Below are 18,303 nucleotides of genomic sequence, written 5' to 3'. Positions count from 1 at the left end.
GAGAGAGAGAGAGAAAGAAAGAAAGAAAGAAAGAAAGAAAGAAAGAAAAAGGAATTACTGATCTTTCAATGTTCATACCTCATATAATAAAAATGAGTACCTTTTCCTAATATTTGAGATATTTACATTTCCTTTTTTGTAAACTATCATTAACGAGACTTAAAAGTGTTTCAGCTTGAAAGTTTTACTGTTGTGAGTTCCCTGAAGTCTCCCATTCATTTATTTATGTCATTTTTGTACAAATCCAGACTACTAGCTCCGTGCAGGCAGGTAATCAGTTTTATTGCTCTTCTAAGTCCAGGGCCTTGGAACCCTGATGGCACAGAACACTCAGATCTATTTATTAAATAAATGAATTTATGTATGTTATAGTAAAAAACTAGAAACAACCTGGTGGCAAATTAAATATGGCCACAAATTCTTTGCAGCTCCTCCCATCAATGGGGGATTTATTTCTCCACCACTTGACGTGGTAATTTGCTTTGACCAACAGATTGTGGCAGAAGTACCTGCTATTCTAAGACCTTGCAGTTTCTGCTTTTTCTTTTGGAATATTTCTGCCATCAGAAGAAGCCCAGTTTGGTCTACTGTAAGATGACAGGCAATGGCACAAAGGAGAAGCAATTCTAAGATGTGGTTGAGGCCACCTCAGACCATGCAACTTGAGGCAAGCTGAGCAGACCCGCTTAGCTGCACCCAGGCCAATGGACTCGTGAACAAATACATGGTGGTCATTACAAGGCCCCAGACTGTGGAGTAGTTTGTTACACAGCAACAGATCAACTGAAGTGAACTTCGATGTCCAATATGAGACCGTTTAAAGACACTATGAGTCATCCCTACAAGGGAATACTACGTAGCACTCTCTATAACTAGGGATATGGAAAGATCTCCAAGATAATGAATTAAAAAAATCCAGTCTTGAGTTATTCTTCGAAAAAACCTGACTTGAAAAATTCTTAATGACAAGATAAAAAAAAAAGTGTAATTTGTTTTGCAGGCTCCCAAACTTCCTGAATCCTAAAAATGTGAACTTAAGCCAAGCTAAAAAGTAGCAAAGAGGAGGAGGGTTGAGGGGTGAGCAAAATGGGTGATGAGGATTAAGAGGCACAAACTTCCATTTCTAAAAATAAATAAGTCATGACAGCGACAAGAAGCCCAGCATAGGGAATACAGTCAATAATACTGTAATGCACTTATCATGGTGAGCATTTCACAATGTATATAATTATGGAATCAATATGCTATATACCTGAAACTAATTTATTATTGTATGTCAACTACAATTAAAAAAAACAAACTTTTTTGGAAAGGAGCAAAGAGGGGCGCCTGCCTGGCTCAATGGTCTACACACGTGACCCTTGATCTCGAGATCGTAAGTTCGTGCCCCATGCTGGGTGTAGAGCATACTTTAAAAAAGAATAAAATAAGGGACACCTGGGTGGCTCAGTTGATTAAGTGTCCAACTCTTGATTTTGGTGGAGGTCATGATCTCAGAGTTATGTAGGATTCAGCCCCATGTCAGGCTCCATGCTCAGTGTGGAGCCTGCTTGCCCCTCTCCTCCTCTCCTCCCCCCAACTTGTGCGCATGCTCTCTCTCTCTCAAGTAAATAAATGTCTTAAAAAATAATAAAATAAAAATAAATTAAAAATAAAAAGCAAAGGTGGAAAACTACACAATCATTCCCAGATTCCCGTACCGTACTGCCCCTGCTCTCAAGTAAAAGGGAAGGAAGCAACAGAGTGAGTACTAAATAAGGTATTACCCAATTGCCACAAACGAACTTTTCAGGTTAGTGACCTAATGATTTAACCAAGAAAACAAACAAAAGCTAAGTCTAAGAAAAATAATCAATAAAATAATACTTACCTTTGGAGTCAGCATTTGGGAACAGCCTGTTCCATGGCACCTTATTTTTGTGTGGAAGAGAAAGCAAGTAGTTTCTAGCTTTTAAATTTATTATACAGTTCAGGTCTTCCTGTGATGGGGATCCAAGAATACCTATCAGAAAAAATAATTAGCTGTTAATTATCTAGACCCAGGTACACTGACCTTTTGGCTGTTGGGGCACAACGGGCCCTGATAATTGTTTTCTCACCATCTCCCCATGCTTACCTTTCTTAAAAGTTTTTACAAGGATCCTTAATATTTGTAATCAAGCAAGATTACAAATTCATAGGAAAGAGTCGTCAGAACTATTCTTACTTTCATGAACTAACTCTTAAGTAAACTGTGGCCAGGTGAACTGAGTAAATCTAGCCCCTAAAATGTTCAGTAACCTTACCCAGAATGTGGTTCAGCTGGTCGAGATAATGCTTCCCCGGGAAGATGGGCCTGTTGGACAGCATCTCTGCCAGAATGCAGCCTACAGACCAAATATCAATGGACTTGGTATAGCCCTGTAGTGGGAAGGGAGAAAAGACTGAGAATGATATGTAATGTTACAGGACACAGTGAGATCCTCCGGCAGCACAGGCACATGGCTGACAGGAATTTTACCTTCTCCTCTGGCTCTACAATTCAGAAATAAGAGAGTATGCAGATACAAATAATAATTTGGCCTTCTTATAAAAGTTGTTGGACAACCAAGATTACTTGATTTTATTTCTCTCTTCAAAGTTAACTTATTAATAAATGAGAATTTTCAAAGTATACTTCATTCCTTTTCTCAAATGATTTGAAAGAAAGCATCCTTATAAGCTGAAGCTGGAAAAAGGAAAAAACATTAAAATCCCTTGCTTTAGGACATCTGTGGCCCATTTATCCATTTTGAAAACCTGGAAACCAACTCAAAAGAAGAGGCACTGCTATACTTCCAGAGTATCTTTATCCGTTTTGCAAATCATTTTCAAAGAAGGCAGGCTGAACACCCTTCATCTCTAGCGGGGGTGGGGGGAGTGTGTGCTGGCTCCATCATATTTTACCAATCCGTATTTCTTGTCTATTCAATTTTCAGGTATAATTTTTCTTTTAAAGGAATTCTGTGAAAAGACTTGGAATAATTATCTGTCTAAATCATTCAACAGTGTAAAAAAAAAGATAGCTTTCCAAGGACTGTAAGTTGAATTTTATGAAAAATACTAGGTATAGTGATAAATGAATAGAGAAAAAAAATTCAGCCAAATATTAAAGTTTAGAGAAACCTAGTGAAAATTTTTTTGAAAATCAAACACAGAATGATCTGATATGCAGCTATGATAAACTGGGGTTGAATTTCAAAATAATTATCCCCCAAATTCTTGCAATCCAAAATAACTTTTGCTTTGGGCCAAAACCAAATAAAGAGGAACATTTAAAACACACACAAAAAATAACTAAAAGGAACCAGGGCTCCCTGGAGAAATGGCTGCTCCAAGTCTGGGACAGGGAACATACTATGACGTAAGCCTGGAGTGTCTAGTGCCAAAAAGGAAGGAAGTGCTCAACACCAGTGGGGACATGTCAAAGCGGCTCCCATTAGAAAACCTGGGACAATTTGAACATCAAATACAGAATGGTAGCTATGGAACTGAAGCCACTGAATAAGAGAAGCATGAATTAGTAAGTGGAGAGAACTAAAAGAAGGAACGATAGAGCTACAAAATCGTCAATGGATAGTAAAAGTAGTGGTTGAAAGTATGATGAAGAAGATAACTTACACAATCTTAAAGTATTTCCTCACAAATTCCTACTCACCTAATAATAATTATTACCATAATTAACCATAATTGTCACCATTACATGGTGGAGAACCAGAGGACACCATTTAACCAAAATAGCAACATGAATTTCACAAATACGGACTAAATCATCTATGTCCATATTGAGATACAATACACTGAGAATAAAACATTGTTTCTGTGGTACTCATGCCCAGAGTACATGACACAAAATTGAGGTGCATTCTACAAAACATCCACTGGTACCCTTCAAAAGGATCAAGGTCAAGAAAGGCCAAGGAATTATTTCAGATTGAAAATGACTACAGAAACTACACAACATGTGAGCCTGAAGTAGGGAGAGAAAAGCTATAAGGATTATTGGGACAATATCCAAAATTTGAATATAAATGATGCATTAGATATTGGATCAGTGTTAAATTTCCCACTTTTTTTTTTTTTTTTTAAATTTTTCACTTTCGATCACTACCTTATGGTCATATTAGGGAACATCCTTCTTCCATGGCAGGGTTTCTCAACCCTGGAACTGCTGACATTTTGGGCTGGATAAGCCTTTGCTGTGAGGCCACCCTGTGCACTGAAGGATGTTTAACATCTCTGACCTCTAACTACTTGATGCCAGTAGGTAGCATTCCTCTCCCAGTTGTGACAACCGAAAATGTCTCCAAACACTGCCAACTGTCCTCAGGAACATAAGAAACACTGTTCTAAGGAAATACACACTGAAATGCTTAGGGGTAAAGGGGCACATCTACGATTTACTCTCAGATGATTCAGAGGGGAAGAAATCTACACATTATATAGAGAGAATGATACAAGAAACAGGACAAAGGACAAAGAACTGGTGAGTCTGAATCTGAAGTGAAGGGTATACAGAAGCTCTAGCCAGCAGTTCTCCCAGGTGGTCCAGAGCCCCAGTGGCTCCCCTTTAAGGATCTGAGAGGTGACACTACTTTTGTACTACCAAGGTGCTCTCCTTTTCACTCACCCTCTCACAAGTACACGAGAGATTTTCCCAGAGGATACACAACATGCGACGATACTGTACATGAAATATGACAGTATCTGAAAGATCTGTGTACCTCAGTGAACCAGTATTTTCCAAATGCTAAATACTACAAAACCATGCATCAGTGAGTGTAAGTAGATCAATGGGTTTTAATAAGACTGCACAAAAACTTCAATGGCATGGTTTCAGATTCCACAATGAAACTTCCACTTTGTTCAGTTTCACTTATAATATCAAAAAGGAATAGTCACAAGTAGCTGAAAAGACTACTAACATACTCCCTTTCCCAATTACGTATCTGTGTGAAGACTCTTCTTCACGGACTTAAACCCAAACAACCTACTGGACAGACTGAGTGCAGAACTAGGCAAGAGTCCAGCAATAGTTTATTAGGCCACACAAAATTTGAAAAAGTAAACAATGTCACTCTTCTAACTAAAATGCTTTTGCTGTGGAAAGTAAACATACTTTTTTAATGAAAAATACTGATGTTGACAAGCAGCAGCTTTATTACTGTTATTTAGATATTAATATTTCTTAAAAATTTCAGTGTTAATTTCCATACAGTAAATACTGATGGATATAACCCACGTAAACAAATCTTGCTTAGCATCTTTGATGCTTTTTTTTTAAAGATTTATTTATCTTAGACAGCCTGTGAGCGAGTGGGGAGGAGGTGCAGAAGGAAAGGGACAGAGATAGAGTCCCAAGCAGACTCCACGCTGAGGCTGATACAGGGCTTGATCCCATGACCCTGAGGATCATGACCTGAGCCGAAACCAAGAGTCAGACGCTTACCCAACTGAGCCACCCAGGAAACCCTAGTCTTTGATACTTTTTTTAAAAGAGTGAAGGAATCCTGGGACTCAAATATTTGAGAACCACTGCCTTATACTTTTCTCGCAAGCTGAAAATTCTATGAAAAAAAAGTTACAAATATACACACAGCACACTAGCCAAAAGGGGGACAATGAGGATAAAAATAAAAAGATGATAACGGACAGCACGTATTTCATGAGTCCATAATAACGTTTTAAAAACAAGGGGCGCCTGGCTGGCTCAGCTGTTAAGCGTCTGCCTTTGGCTCAGGTCATGATCCCAGGGACCCGGGATCAAGCCCTGCATCGGGCTCCCTGTTTGGCAGGAAGCCTGCTTCTCCCTTGGGGCTCAGTCGTTAAGTGTCTGCCTTCGGCTCAGGGCGTGATCCCGGAGTCCTGGGATCGAGCCCCACATCAGGATCCTCCGCTGGGAGCCTGCTTCTTCCTCTCCCACTCCCCCTGCTTGTGTTCCCTCCTTTGCTTGCTGTCTCTCTGTCAAATAAATAAATAAAATCTTAAAATAAATAAATAAATAAATAAATAAATAAATAAATAAATAAATAAAAACAAAGGTGGGAGGGGCGCCTAGGTGGCACAGTCAGTTCAGTGTCCAATTCCTGGTTTCAGTTCAGGTTGGGATCTCAGCGTCGTGAGATCAAGCCCTGCACTGGGCTCCCCACTCAGCGGGGAGTCGGCTTCCTCTCTCCCTCTCCCTCTGCCTGCCCCCCTGCTTGAGCACACATTCTCTCTAAAATGACTAAATCTTAAAAAAAAAAAAGGTGGGAGACAGGAAGAGAAAGAAAAAATGGAAAGCTCTTCATAGAAGGATGGCAGTGAATTAATGTAGAAATAATACATTTGGAAAATCACCATTTTGCAATCCCCAATATAATGATAGAGACAAGGGGTCATCAAGGAGTAAACTACCAGGGTAAGACTGCTGGTAAACAGGAGCTCCATATACGCAAGTTCCAAGAATCCATGGGGTTCCTGCCAGAAGAGTGTGACCTAAACCTAATCATAAGGAACCAATCTGTACTCTGCAAAGTATTCAATGTCATGAAGAAGACAGGAAGGGTGGGAGGACTGTTCTAGAGTGAGCACAATGCATGAAACGTGAATGAAATCATAGACTGAAAATAAAACAAACAGCTGCAAAGAACTTTTGGGATAACTGGGATGTCACTAAATGAATGCTGATTGTCTCAGTGTGCTAAGGGTACTATGGCTGTGGGGAAAGAACACCCCTCTGCCTTTAATGAGTATTAATATGGCCCAAAGGGTCTAGGAGTAAAGTCTTAGTTTGTATCGGTGAAGTGTAAGAAGGTTTGACCAAAGGGAAGTGAGAAGAAGGCATCAAGGAAGGCAGAGACAGCCAGGGAAGGAGCAGTAAGATGTTAACAGCTGGTAAACCCAGGTAAGGGGTGTACGGGTGTTCACTGTACTCGCAATTCTTCTATGGGTTTGAAAATGTTCTAAATTAATAAAAAGAAAAAAATGAATTATGGTGCTAGAAGTAACATTCTCAGGCTAGAGGTGCTGTAAATAAAAAAGAATTCACATTCAGATTTATTAGTTAACTCTACAAGCAGAAAGTGCTGGGCAACTTATAGAACACAGAGGCCATCCTTTTTGGTTATTTCCCCCCAGAGGGTGAAGACAGTGGAGTCATCTCAAGTTGGGATGGAGGCTGCAGGGCCATGAAGGCACCAGGATAAAAAGCACACGGTCAGCTCTCCTTTACAACCGGAAGGCACCATGCGCACACGCGCGCGCGCACACACACGCACGCACGCACGCAAATGCTTCTGGTTTGGAAAGGCTGTCACATGGCCAGTCCAAAGAAAGAACCTGCTACTTGGGATTATGTGTAATACAGACTTATGAGAATCAACATGGCATTTTCTTTTTTGAAACATCTGTTACACTACATCCTTCTTTATAAAGGAATTTATTTTAAAGGAATTTGACTTTTATAACTAAACTGAACAAACGTATATCAAGAATAACTAACTGCTTTAAACAAATTCCATTTCCTCACAAAGCAACTTAAGTGTTCATCTCAAGCCTTGCTATTTATAAAGGATGGAGGAAGAGAGTGAAGCCCATGGGCCAACTAATTCCCTTAAAGCTTCTTGGGTCGATTTCTTTTTCCTAGATCTGAGACACAAGGCCCAATGTCTACTTCATGGCTTTTCTTCATGTATCTTAACATCACATTAACAGTAGATGGTGTTGAAGAAGTTCATCAAGACAACAGGACTGCCAGCTGATCCTTGAGCTGGACCCGGGCAACAGGAAGCTCCTCGCCCCCTCCTCTATCCTCGGAATATGTGCTCTGCCCACCGTTCCCACAGCAGGAGCCATTTTCAAGGATGTAGCCTTGAAAGAATAGGTGTTTTTGAGACCATCTGGGCAGTATACGTGACTAAGCCCAGTTAAGGCTTCTATATAAACTTTTAAGGTCTGGAAGATGAGTGCCGAGATTTACTTACCTTGTGGCTGCCCAAGACAAGCCTTGTAATAAGTCCCCTTACGTATTAAGACTGCCACTACCAATCTGGAGTGGTCTGCCTCTTCAGTTTCTCCTTGCCCACCCTGTACTGGGGGTAGTTTGCAAACCAAGAGATGGAATTAAGTTCAAAATCTCCTAATTCTGATATATTAGATACAGAAGTATGCTGGGTCCACTTACTTTCTCAAATCTGACACTTCATTCATATACTATTTGCAAATGATATATGAAAAATACTGAATCTCAATCTCTACAGCAGCCCTCAATGACTGCCACCTGACTCATAAACCTAACAAAGATGTCATACTTCAATTTTCCTTGCTTTTGAAAGTTTATTCAACATTTCTTATAACCAAGACACATATTGTTAGAAATGTTCGCCTTCCACCTGTATGCATTCTCCACAGCCGCTCTGAGATGCAGAGGTGCATCTGGAAGCAGGACCACGATATAATTTTGAAAGAATCCATAGCAGTTCCTATTTTTTCCATACCTACATTTTCTTCAAACTATAGTGTAATTTTGCTGGAGAGACAGTCTTCATTATCAGATAAATCCGACCTTTATACAACAGCCTGGTCCACCTTCAGAAAAAATGCGCACTACGGGATACCCTCCAACAAACCCAGTCTGCACTCAGCAGTAGCAGCAGCAGGAGTCAAAGCTGCCACAGGCAGGACTTCAGGAAAGCTGACCACGGGCTAGAACACGGACCATTTATTGTAACAGCGACGAGACAGGCATGCCCCAGCTCTACAACACACCACTACTCCAGCGGAGGTAGAGAAGCCAAAACCCGGGGCCCAGCAGGTCGATGCTGAAACTGGAGATGAAGACAGCAGCTTGGTTCTGGCCAGACAGGTCAAGCCTCAACCTAGGTGAACACAGGCTTACTACAACACACATCCAAAGTTCTTTCATTTCTTGGTTTTCTTTCTATGCAAACTCCTGACCCTTACCTTGGAATTCAACATAATTTCCGGAGCTCTGTACCAACGTGTGGCTACATACTCCGTCAGGAACCCTGTGTGATCATGGTCCGGATCTGCAACACGGGCCAAGCCAAAGTCACAGATCTAAGAGAGAAAAAAATGGCACAATTTAGAGACTCTAATGAAATTAATATCAAAACATCATAAAAATAAAAAAGATAATAGCAATAATGATGATGATAAGCAGTTGCTGCCATTACTACGTGGCAAAACTTCGCTGGAAATTCTATGTACTCATTTTTATATAATCCTCACAACAACCTCTAAGGCAGTGATGACCATCCAACACGCTGGAGATGAGGAACAGGCTGGAGGAGTCTGTTAAAAGGCATCCTCATCTTTCATTATCTGCTTATCCCACAGAAATCTTGCTTAGGTCACTTGACAAAAACTGTACTGGGTAAAAATAAAGTCACCAGAAACTGCCCAGGGTCCTTTCTCGGGCTACTCCTGCTGGCCCTCTGAGGATCAACATTGCTAGATCAGCTGCACTTGCCTTGTTTCTCAGACTTTACTTCCTGCCATTCTTCCATCTGTTCCACAAATGCAGGTACCTCCAAAGATTCTTCCTACTTCCTTCTCTCCCATGTAGTCAAATCCACTCCCAAAGCCTTACAAGAGGTTTCATATACTGAAGATGAATTTTTTTGAAAATTTTATTTATTTAAAAGAGAGAGAGAACACACACAAGGAGGGAGAATAGCAGAGGAAGAGGGAAAAGCAGGCTCTCCGCTGAGCAGAGAGCCCAATGCAGGGCTCGATCCCAGGACTCTGGGATCATGACCCAAGCTGAAGGCAGGCAATCAACTGACTGAGCCACTCAGGCGCCCAGAAAATGATATTTACTTTTTTTTTAGGTAAATATCCAGCTCCAATACTTAGGTGCTACTCCAGACTCCAACACATATAAAATTTAACTATAATATACAGTTGACTCTTGAAGAACATGGGTTTAAAACTATGCAAATCTGCTAATACATGGATTTTTTTTCAATAAATATATTGGAAAAATTTTTTTGAGATTTGCAACAATCTGAAAAAACTCGCAGATGAACTATGTAGCCTAGAAACACCAAAAAATTAAGTTAGGTATTATTGCAGGAATACAGTGTATAATATATATGACATACAAAATATGTTAATTGATTTGATGTTCTTGGTTAAAGCTCCTGGTCAATAGAAGGCTATTAAACTTGGGGGGAGTCAAAGTTATATGCAGATTTTTGATTGTGTGTGTGGGAGGGGGCAGGTGTTGGTGTCCCATATCCCTCTGTTGTTCAAGGGTCAACTGTACTTAGACTCATACAATTGGAGGATATTTTAATTCCTTTGCATTGGGGAACTAACCTGAGGAAGGGAGAGACATGTTCATAAAGCCAGGCCAGAGTATAGGACAAGGCAGCCTGGAAAACAGACTGTTTTGTAGCCTTACTGCTTTAATTCAGTTAAGAAATGCTAAGAGCCTGAGCTCAGGCCATAAAAATGGAGACAAGGAGGAAAGGACATGCTGAAGAGATATTCACAGGACTTAAATGGACATCAATCTTTGCTTAAATATCCCAGAACTGGGTGTCTCAACTCAACTTCAGAAAGCTCCCATCCACCTCATAAATGTCTTCCTCTAGCCTCGGACACCGGCATCACCATACAGTGCCTCTAATCCCACAGGTCCTGCAACAGATTTCAACTATACCATTCAGAAGGAGTTACGTATCTGTGGCTGCACAATTCACATCAACCTACTGCATCTTCAAAAGAAGCAAATGTCACATCTGCTTTGGCAGTTACTCTACCAGAGGCCATTTTCTATGTGTATTGAGTCGCCTGGTGAGGAAATCCTGGGTCCTGCTCCATAGCTCTGACGCTAACTCTGGCCACTGTACTCTCATAACTTTGGTCTACGTTAACTTCCACCATAAGCACGACCATCACCTTTCAAAGCTGGTTTGCTTGCCAAAGCCATTACACTCCCAATAGTTACGGGCCTGTCAGAGGACCTGGTTGATGTATGGCCATAAGCTTTTATGCAGGATCACAGTACGTTCTAACTTTGGCCTGGCTGATCCTGAGGCTTTCAATGTACCTGGCACCCTGTTTGTTTCTTCCAAGCCTTTTCTACCAATTTCAGTAACACCGCCTGCAGGAAGGCCTCCTAGTAATCATGTCCAGGAGGCTCACTAGCAACATGGTCCTCTTTGGCATGATTTCCAACTCAGAGAAGCAACTACTGACGATTTCTTCTTATATCTGGAGGCGATTCCTCTAAACCATTCCGAGCCATCACCTGCCACGTTGCCCTACCACCAATCCATTTTAATTCTGTGGCTTGAACTCTTCAATATATCTGTGACCCATAGTTTCTCATTTTTTCACTTCATCTGATTCAAAGTCAACCAAAGCTCACCATTCAGTCTGCCTTCAGTTGTATAAATGGACACCTAAAAGCCACATTTTGAATTGTACAGAGAAGAAATACTGCATCTTGTCAGCAGAGCAAAACCAGCACAAAGCCCACACCATGGCCACAGATTCTTCATCGCCCCCATGCCTAGTATCACACAGACTGGATGGGTCCAGACTTGATACACAGCTTTTTATCGGCTAGTTGAATAAAAAAATAAGTTCCAGATAGGTTTAGAAAGCCAGAATATAAGAAATTCACGTATGAGGGAGGCCATGTATTGAAGCTGATGTTTCCACGCTCCTCATTAGTGTGGGCAAAGAAATGGAGGCTGTGTTTTAGAGGGCTTGATTAGATTCCTAAATATCTACAAAGACAGGGGATAAGTAGAATAACTTTAAACAGTCATGGCAGATTTATTTTCTAAAAAGGGACACACAGGGGCGCTTGGGTGGTGCAGTCGTTAGGCGTCTGCCTTCGGCTCAGGGCGTGATCCGGGCGTTCTGGGATCGAGCCCCACATCAGGCTCCTCCGCTATGAGCCTGCTTCTTCCTCTCCCACTCCCCCTGCTTGTGTTCCCTCTCTCGCTGGGTGTCTCTATCTCTGTCAAATAAATAAATAAAATCTTTAAAAAAATAAATAAATAAAATAAAAAGGGACGCACCATTATAATCCCATCCTCCATGCTCTTCTTATATGGTCTCTGAACTTGTACCAAGAGGGTAGGCTCTATCTTCCCTCCTCTTGAATTTGGGCAAACCTTTATAACAGCTTGAACCAAGAGAACATAGCAGAAGTGATACTATGTGACTTTAGAGGCTATTCATAAAATACAACATGACTTGCACCTGGCTCTCTGTCTGCTGGGCTACCTGGAACCCTCTGCCCATCTCAAGAGGAAACCCAGGACACGTGGGCTACATGTGGGTGTTCCAGGTGACAGCCAGTATCAACTGCCAGGTCCATGACAGGATTCCAGCCCCTACCTTCGCATTTTCTAGCTGAGATCCAGACGTGAGAGCAGAAACCAGCCATCACTGCTACCCCTTGACTAAATTCCTGATTCTCAGAAGCTATGAGCTAACACATGATTATTGTTGTTTCAGATTACTACATTTTCAGGCGATTTGTTACAGAACAAGAAACAGCTACTACAGTGGTAGTGGACATAGTGCTTGTGGTAGGACAGGCACTCTCTGAGCAGGCCCCACTGAAGTGATACTGAACCACTGAAAAGATGTCAACCACGGAAAGACCTGGGGAAAGCCAGAGAAATGCCCTAAAGAATCTAGCTGGGCAAATGTGAGGGGCAGAGGTGGCAACTAGACCAGAAACCTCCTAAAACGGCTCTTGAATTGACTGCTTCCACATCTCAACTGCCATGGCCTTGAGATTCAGTTTAGTTTGTCTGGAATAAGGAAGTCCAGATTGGCTACCCACCCGCAAGCTAATTCATCCTCTAAATTCCTGCCTAAATGTTGTTTCTAAAATATAAGTCACCCTTCTGGCTCAAAAATCTTGAACCAATCCCCTCTGCCTACTGAATGAAACCCAAATTCTTCTTCTTTTTTTTTTTTTTTAAAGATTTTTATTTACTTGTTTGAGAGAGAGAGAGAGCACACGGGTAGGGGAGGGGCAGAAGGAGAGGGAGAAGCAGGCTCCCCGATACAGGGCTCGATCCCAGGACCCTGGGATCATGACATGAGCCAAAGGCAGACGCTTAACCAACTGAGCCACCCAGGCACCCCGAAACCCAAATTATTTAAGTGTAACCTTCAAGACCATTCACATGCTGCCACCGAACTACCTTCCCGATCTCCTCTCCCCCACCATCTTCTATGACCACATCTGCTCCTATTGACTCCACACTACACCCGCTTTTTTAAATAAAGATTTTATTTATTTATTTGTTTGTTTGTTTGTTTGTTTGTTTGACAGACAGGCAGCGAGAGAGGGAACACAAGCAGGGGAAGTGGGAGGGGGAGAAGCAGGCTTCCCGCCGAGCAGGGAGCCCGATGCGGGGCTCGATCCCCGAACGCTTAGATCATGACCTGAGCTGAAGGCAGATGCTTAATGGCTGAGCCACCCAGGCGCCCTACACCTGTTTTTATGACCTAACTATGCAACAACCTTTCCATTGAGCACCCTATCCATGCCATTCCCTTACCCTAAACCCAACTTGAAAGGCACCCCTTCTGAGAAGTTTCCCAGAAATCAACAACACCCCCACCCAAGAACTGATTGCTCAGTTTTCTAAACTCCTCTAATACTTTGTTAGACACATATTAAAGTACATCCCACAATCCATGATAGTTAACTGTGCATATGCCCATCTTCCCAGCTAAAAGAGAAACAAGTTCCCCCAAAAAGGCAACATTTGACTGACTTGTTATTCCTAATTGTCATATACATGGTGGACACCTGACGTTTGGTCAATAACTTAACTTATTTTACATGTTTATAGGAAGCACAACAACTGGGGTGGATTAATTGGCACAGACCCTAACGGTGATCATTTTTCACAATATCTGAATTGCTGATAATCTTTTAAAAAATAAAAATCAGGGTACAGAGTTACCAGGGTTAAAATCTTATGTTAAACAATGTTAGTAAAATTACACCATTCAAAGTGGCAATATTGAGGAAGAAGGAAAAAATTAAAAACTGGAATTCCTAGTATTCCTTCACTAGGAAGGACAACATAACCTATCATGCTGAATGCTGCAATACAGCTATTTCCTTAAGATTAAAACTAAATGTGCAGTTGCTCTTCCTCATCCTCTCCCTGCAGGAAATCCGGTCCAAAAGCCCTTAAGGGGGGTTCATATGACATAAGGATCTCCGTGGGGTTAGGAGAACCGTAGCGGCTCACTGGAGTGTGAGGTAAGAGGGCTCCAGATCAGGGCGTAGTCTAGGTGTGAGGTGAAGAGGGAATTCATGTGGGGAGGCAGCAGCAGCCCACCTAGAGTCTGAGAGTCTGAGCAAAGTGAGCAGAGGATCCATGGATTATACTGTACAAACCAATTATTTCACTGGAAGTTGCAAAATGGTGATTTTTCTAGTTTTATTATTTGTTCTGCATGAACTAGCTGGCATTCTTTTTGAAGAGCCATTGTTCATCAACTGGAGCTGTTTATACTGATGCACAAATCCTACTGGAAAGACATCCCTTTCCTTCAGTGACCGATTTTCAGAACAGCGAGTTGGTCTAAGGGTGACCTTGTTTTATTATTTGTATCCCTCATGCCTAGTACAGGACATAGAACCAGAAGGTTCTCAAAAGTTACTGGTTACAATTTAAAAAAAGAGGGAGATGTGGGGTTTAGACCTCTAAAAGATTTCACAACCCTATTCACGGTTATCAATGAAAAGCTCATATGATTTAAAAAAGACAAAAATAATAATACCACAACACTGAAGGCTAGCCAAATTTATATGGTAATGACTAAAAACTATGAAGGCTACAAAATAAGAAAGTATATTCATTATAATTCCATACAAAGGAAGGTATGGTCAAGTAGCATATGGTACAAGAAACATAAAAGGACCTCCAGCACTCCTACCTGGCTGCTTTTTAGGCTATGTAAACTCAGAATTTTATTAAACAAAGGAAACCCCAAAGACAGATTTCACTTCCTATCTTCCAGAGTCCTCCCTCCCAGGCATAACCAGAACAAAAAACTCTGTGATCCTAGCACCCTGGGACTCCAGTTGGGATTTCTGTGGGCTCTGTCTAGCAAACATCAAGGACACAGACTGCTAGAGACCTCATTCCCCTGGTAGTTCCACTAGAAATATGCTAGCAGAATCTCCAAATAGGATCTCTAACCCTTGTGTTTCTGTGGCCCTGAGCAATAAAATGGGAGTCTACAAGAGAGGCTCTCAGAAAGGTTCTAAGAGGTCAACATCTACTTGTCTCAGGACTTCAGAAAACAAGTGCAAAGCATGTTTATGGAAGTGAGAAAGAAATCTTAACTGCTGTTGACCTTGACTAGAATGAAAGTCAAAAGTTAACAGTCTAAAAGACATTAATAACAACTGATACCCCAGGGCTCAAGAGTAAGAAATACTTTAGTAAGAGAAGCCAATGGAAAAAGGAAGAAATGACATGACTTCACGTGAACTTGAAACTTGAAAAAACCCTAAATAATAAGAGGTAAGATCACAGGTTACAGACTTCCTTGGTACAGGCATCATGGTCACCCCAAGGTACTGAGGATGTGATGGATATACAGTGATTTCAGAGCGCAAGCAGAAAAGACCCTTTTCCCCACTGCTGCTCTCTCAACCCTCACAGATGCACCTAAACTGCCACCGTACCAAGACCTACCTTTGGGAAATGCTCACCATGACAAATCAGGGATGATATACCATACTCATCTTTACAATGAGATTCTCTCCTGAATATTCATGCTCACGTGAATGAAGCCACACCCCATATCTACACTTCAAAATGTGGGTGAATTATACTGCTGTAAATATCTAAATTATCCTATTGTGTTTCTGAGTCTCTGTGTTATGCTGGGTTTTGAAAACAATACTTGGATTGTGCAGATGGCCAACAACACAGATCTATCAATGTGGGTGTAAATTTTGGTGAGTATGAATAAAATGGCCCTAGGTAAAGACAAGCCCACAAATAGAGAACAGACAACAAAGTAATCTGGTTCTGTTTGTTTTCTTCTTAAGGATGAGCATTTTCAAACAAAAGTTAAGAGTCAACTTTTCCCATACTGAAAATACTGATTGAGAATGTCTCTCCAAAAACAAAAGCAATCTGTCATAACAGAGTTGTGGTAAGAAATAGAAAGAAAAAAGAAAAGAACTAGGAGACATAAAAATATTGTCATTTTTCAAGAAAATCACTAAGAGCCAACAAAGTGTGGCCATTCCTACAAGCAGCTTCATTCCTTTTGTGCCCACCTGGCTTTTAGTTGCAGATCCATGGGAAGGGATCTGGTTACACCCCATGTAAGACATAAATCTAACTTTGTAGGATCCCAAGAGATGACAGAGTCCAACCCAACTGTATCTAATGTAGGAAGCTACCCTGTTTCACATCTCAAAGAATGTTAGTCATCCTGTTTTAAACACTCAATGATAGTGAATAAGCTGACCGACCGACCAACTGGTAACAGAACCCACTGCCTTTTTTTTAGATAGTTCCAGAAGGTTCTCCGGGATCTACTTCCAACCAACAGCTCCAGCTTAGCATTAATGACTTCCTATTACTCATCCAAAGCTGCAGCCACACAAAACAGGCCTCAGTGTTTTACGCACTAATCCCTTAACTTCTTACTTTCCTTTCTGCTGTTCCTTTTGCCTACTATGATACTCTTTGCCTAACACAGCCACTCCCTTACTGAAAGCCTGCCCATCTTTAGAGGACCAGCATGGACACCACCTGCTTCCTGATGCCTCTCAAAGCCCCAGCCAGAACTAACCCACCTCTCTCCTTTGCATCTGTACACTTTTCTTTTCAGTACCTCAGTTACAGCAGATATTATTATAATAATCATCTATCGTTTATCAGAATTCTGACCTATCAGTTTTCAGACTGCAGGAGCAGACACTCCTCCCTCTCCCTTGCCAGGTATTCTTTAAGGGCTTCTCACAGGAATGTCTGTTAAACTGAAGTCCAAGAAATGATTACTGCTATACATTTAAATGCACTTTTTACATAGCTTTGAGATATAATTCACATACCATATAATTCACCCACTTAAGGTATACAGTTCAATGGTTTTTGGTACTGTACTCACAGGGTACACAACTGTTACCACCATCTAATTTTAGAGTATTTCTGTAACCACAGGAAGAGTTCGTATATTCATTAGCAGTCTCCCCATTCCTCCCCAATCCCACCTGCCTAGGAGTTTATTTTATTTTATCCACTTTCTGTGCTACCGATTTATCTATTCTGGACATTTCATGTAAGTAGAGCACACATTACGTAGTCTTTTATGACTGGCTTCTTTCACTTATAATAATTTTCTAAGGTTCATCCACATTGTAGCATCTATCAGTATTCCATTCCTTTTTATTTCATTGTATGGATCTACCACATTTTATTTATTCATCATCAAAGGACATTCAAGCTGTTTCCATTTTTGGACTATTATGCTACTTTAGATTATTTGTATGCTAGTTTTTGTGTGGACACATTTTCATTTTACTTAGGTATACACCTAGGAGTGAAATCCTCCTCACCAACATTTATCATCTGACTTTTTGATTATAGCCACCCTAGTATGTATAAATTGGTATCTCATTATGGTTTTGACTTGCATTTCCCTACTGATTTACAATACCAAGCATCTTTCCATGTACTTGTTGCCTATTTGCATAACTTCTTTAGAAAAATGTCCATTCAGATCCTTTGCCGAATATTAAACTGGGCTATTTATCGTTTATTGTTGAGTTACAAGAGTTTTTCAAATATTCTAGATATAAAAGTCTCTTATCAGATACATGATTTACAAATATTTTCTCTCATTCTGTGGATTATCTTTCACTTTCTTGATGGTTTACTCTGTAACACAGTTTCCTAATCTAGATAAAATCCAATTTTTTTTCCCCTTTTGTTGCTTGTGCTTTTTTTGGTGTCACGTCTAACAAGATCTGCCTAACGCAAGACTGCAAAGACTCACTCCGATGTTCTCGAAGCCTATTCTAGTTTAGCTCTTAGATTTAGGTCTTTAGGGGCACCTGGGTGGCTCAGTGGGTTAAGCAGCAGCGTCCTGGGATTGGCTGCTACTGGCTCCACACNNAGCAGGAAGTCTGCCCCTCCCCTGGCTCGTGAATGCTGGCTCTCTCAAATTAAAATCTTTTTTTAAAAAAGCTTTTATTTATATATTTTACAGAGAGAGAGAAAGCAAGCACAAGAGAGCACAAACAAGGGGAGTGGC

At 41.0% G+C, this 18,303-nt stretch overlaps 1 protein-coding gene across 1 annotated transcript in view; it reads right to left on the bottom strand.

Moving 5' to 3' along the window:
* MAPK1 (mitogen-activated protein kinase 1) overlaps positions 1 to 18,303 on the bottom strand; it is a 103,090-nt gene that overhangs the window by 18,028 nt on the left and 66,759 nt on the right. Inside the window, exons 4-6 of the mRNA XM_040619536.1 lie at positions 8,962 to 9,078; positions 2,286 to 2,400; positions 1,871 to 2,002 (exon numbers count right to left, since the gene is read on the bottom strand). Of these exons, the coding sequence (XP_040475470.1) occupies positions 1,871 to 2,002; positions 2,286 to 2,400; positions 8,962 to 9,078 (364 nt within the window). The remainder of the gene's footprint in view (positions 1 to 1,870; positions 2,003 to 2,285; positions 2,401 to 8,961; positions 9,079 to 18,303) is intronic.

Source organism: Ursus maritimus, unplaced genomic scaffold (assembly GCF_017311325.1).
Source record: "Ursus maritimus isolate PB19 unplaced genomic scaffold, ASM1731132v1 scaffold_33, whole genome shotgun sequence".
Taxonomy (NCBI): domain Eukaryota; kingdom Metazoa; phylum Chordata; class Mammalia; order Carnivora; family Ursidae; genus Ursus; species Ursus maritimus.
The sequence above is the reverse complement of the archived record's forward strand: the minus strand, read 5'-3'. Positions and strand labels throughout refer to the sequence as shown.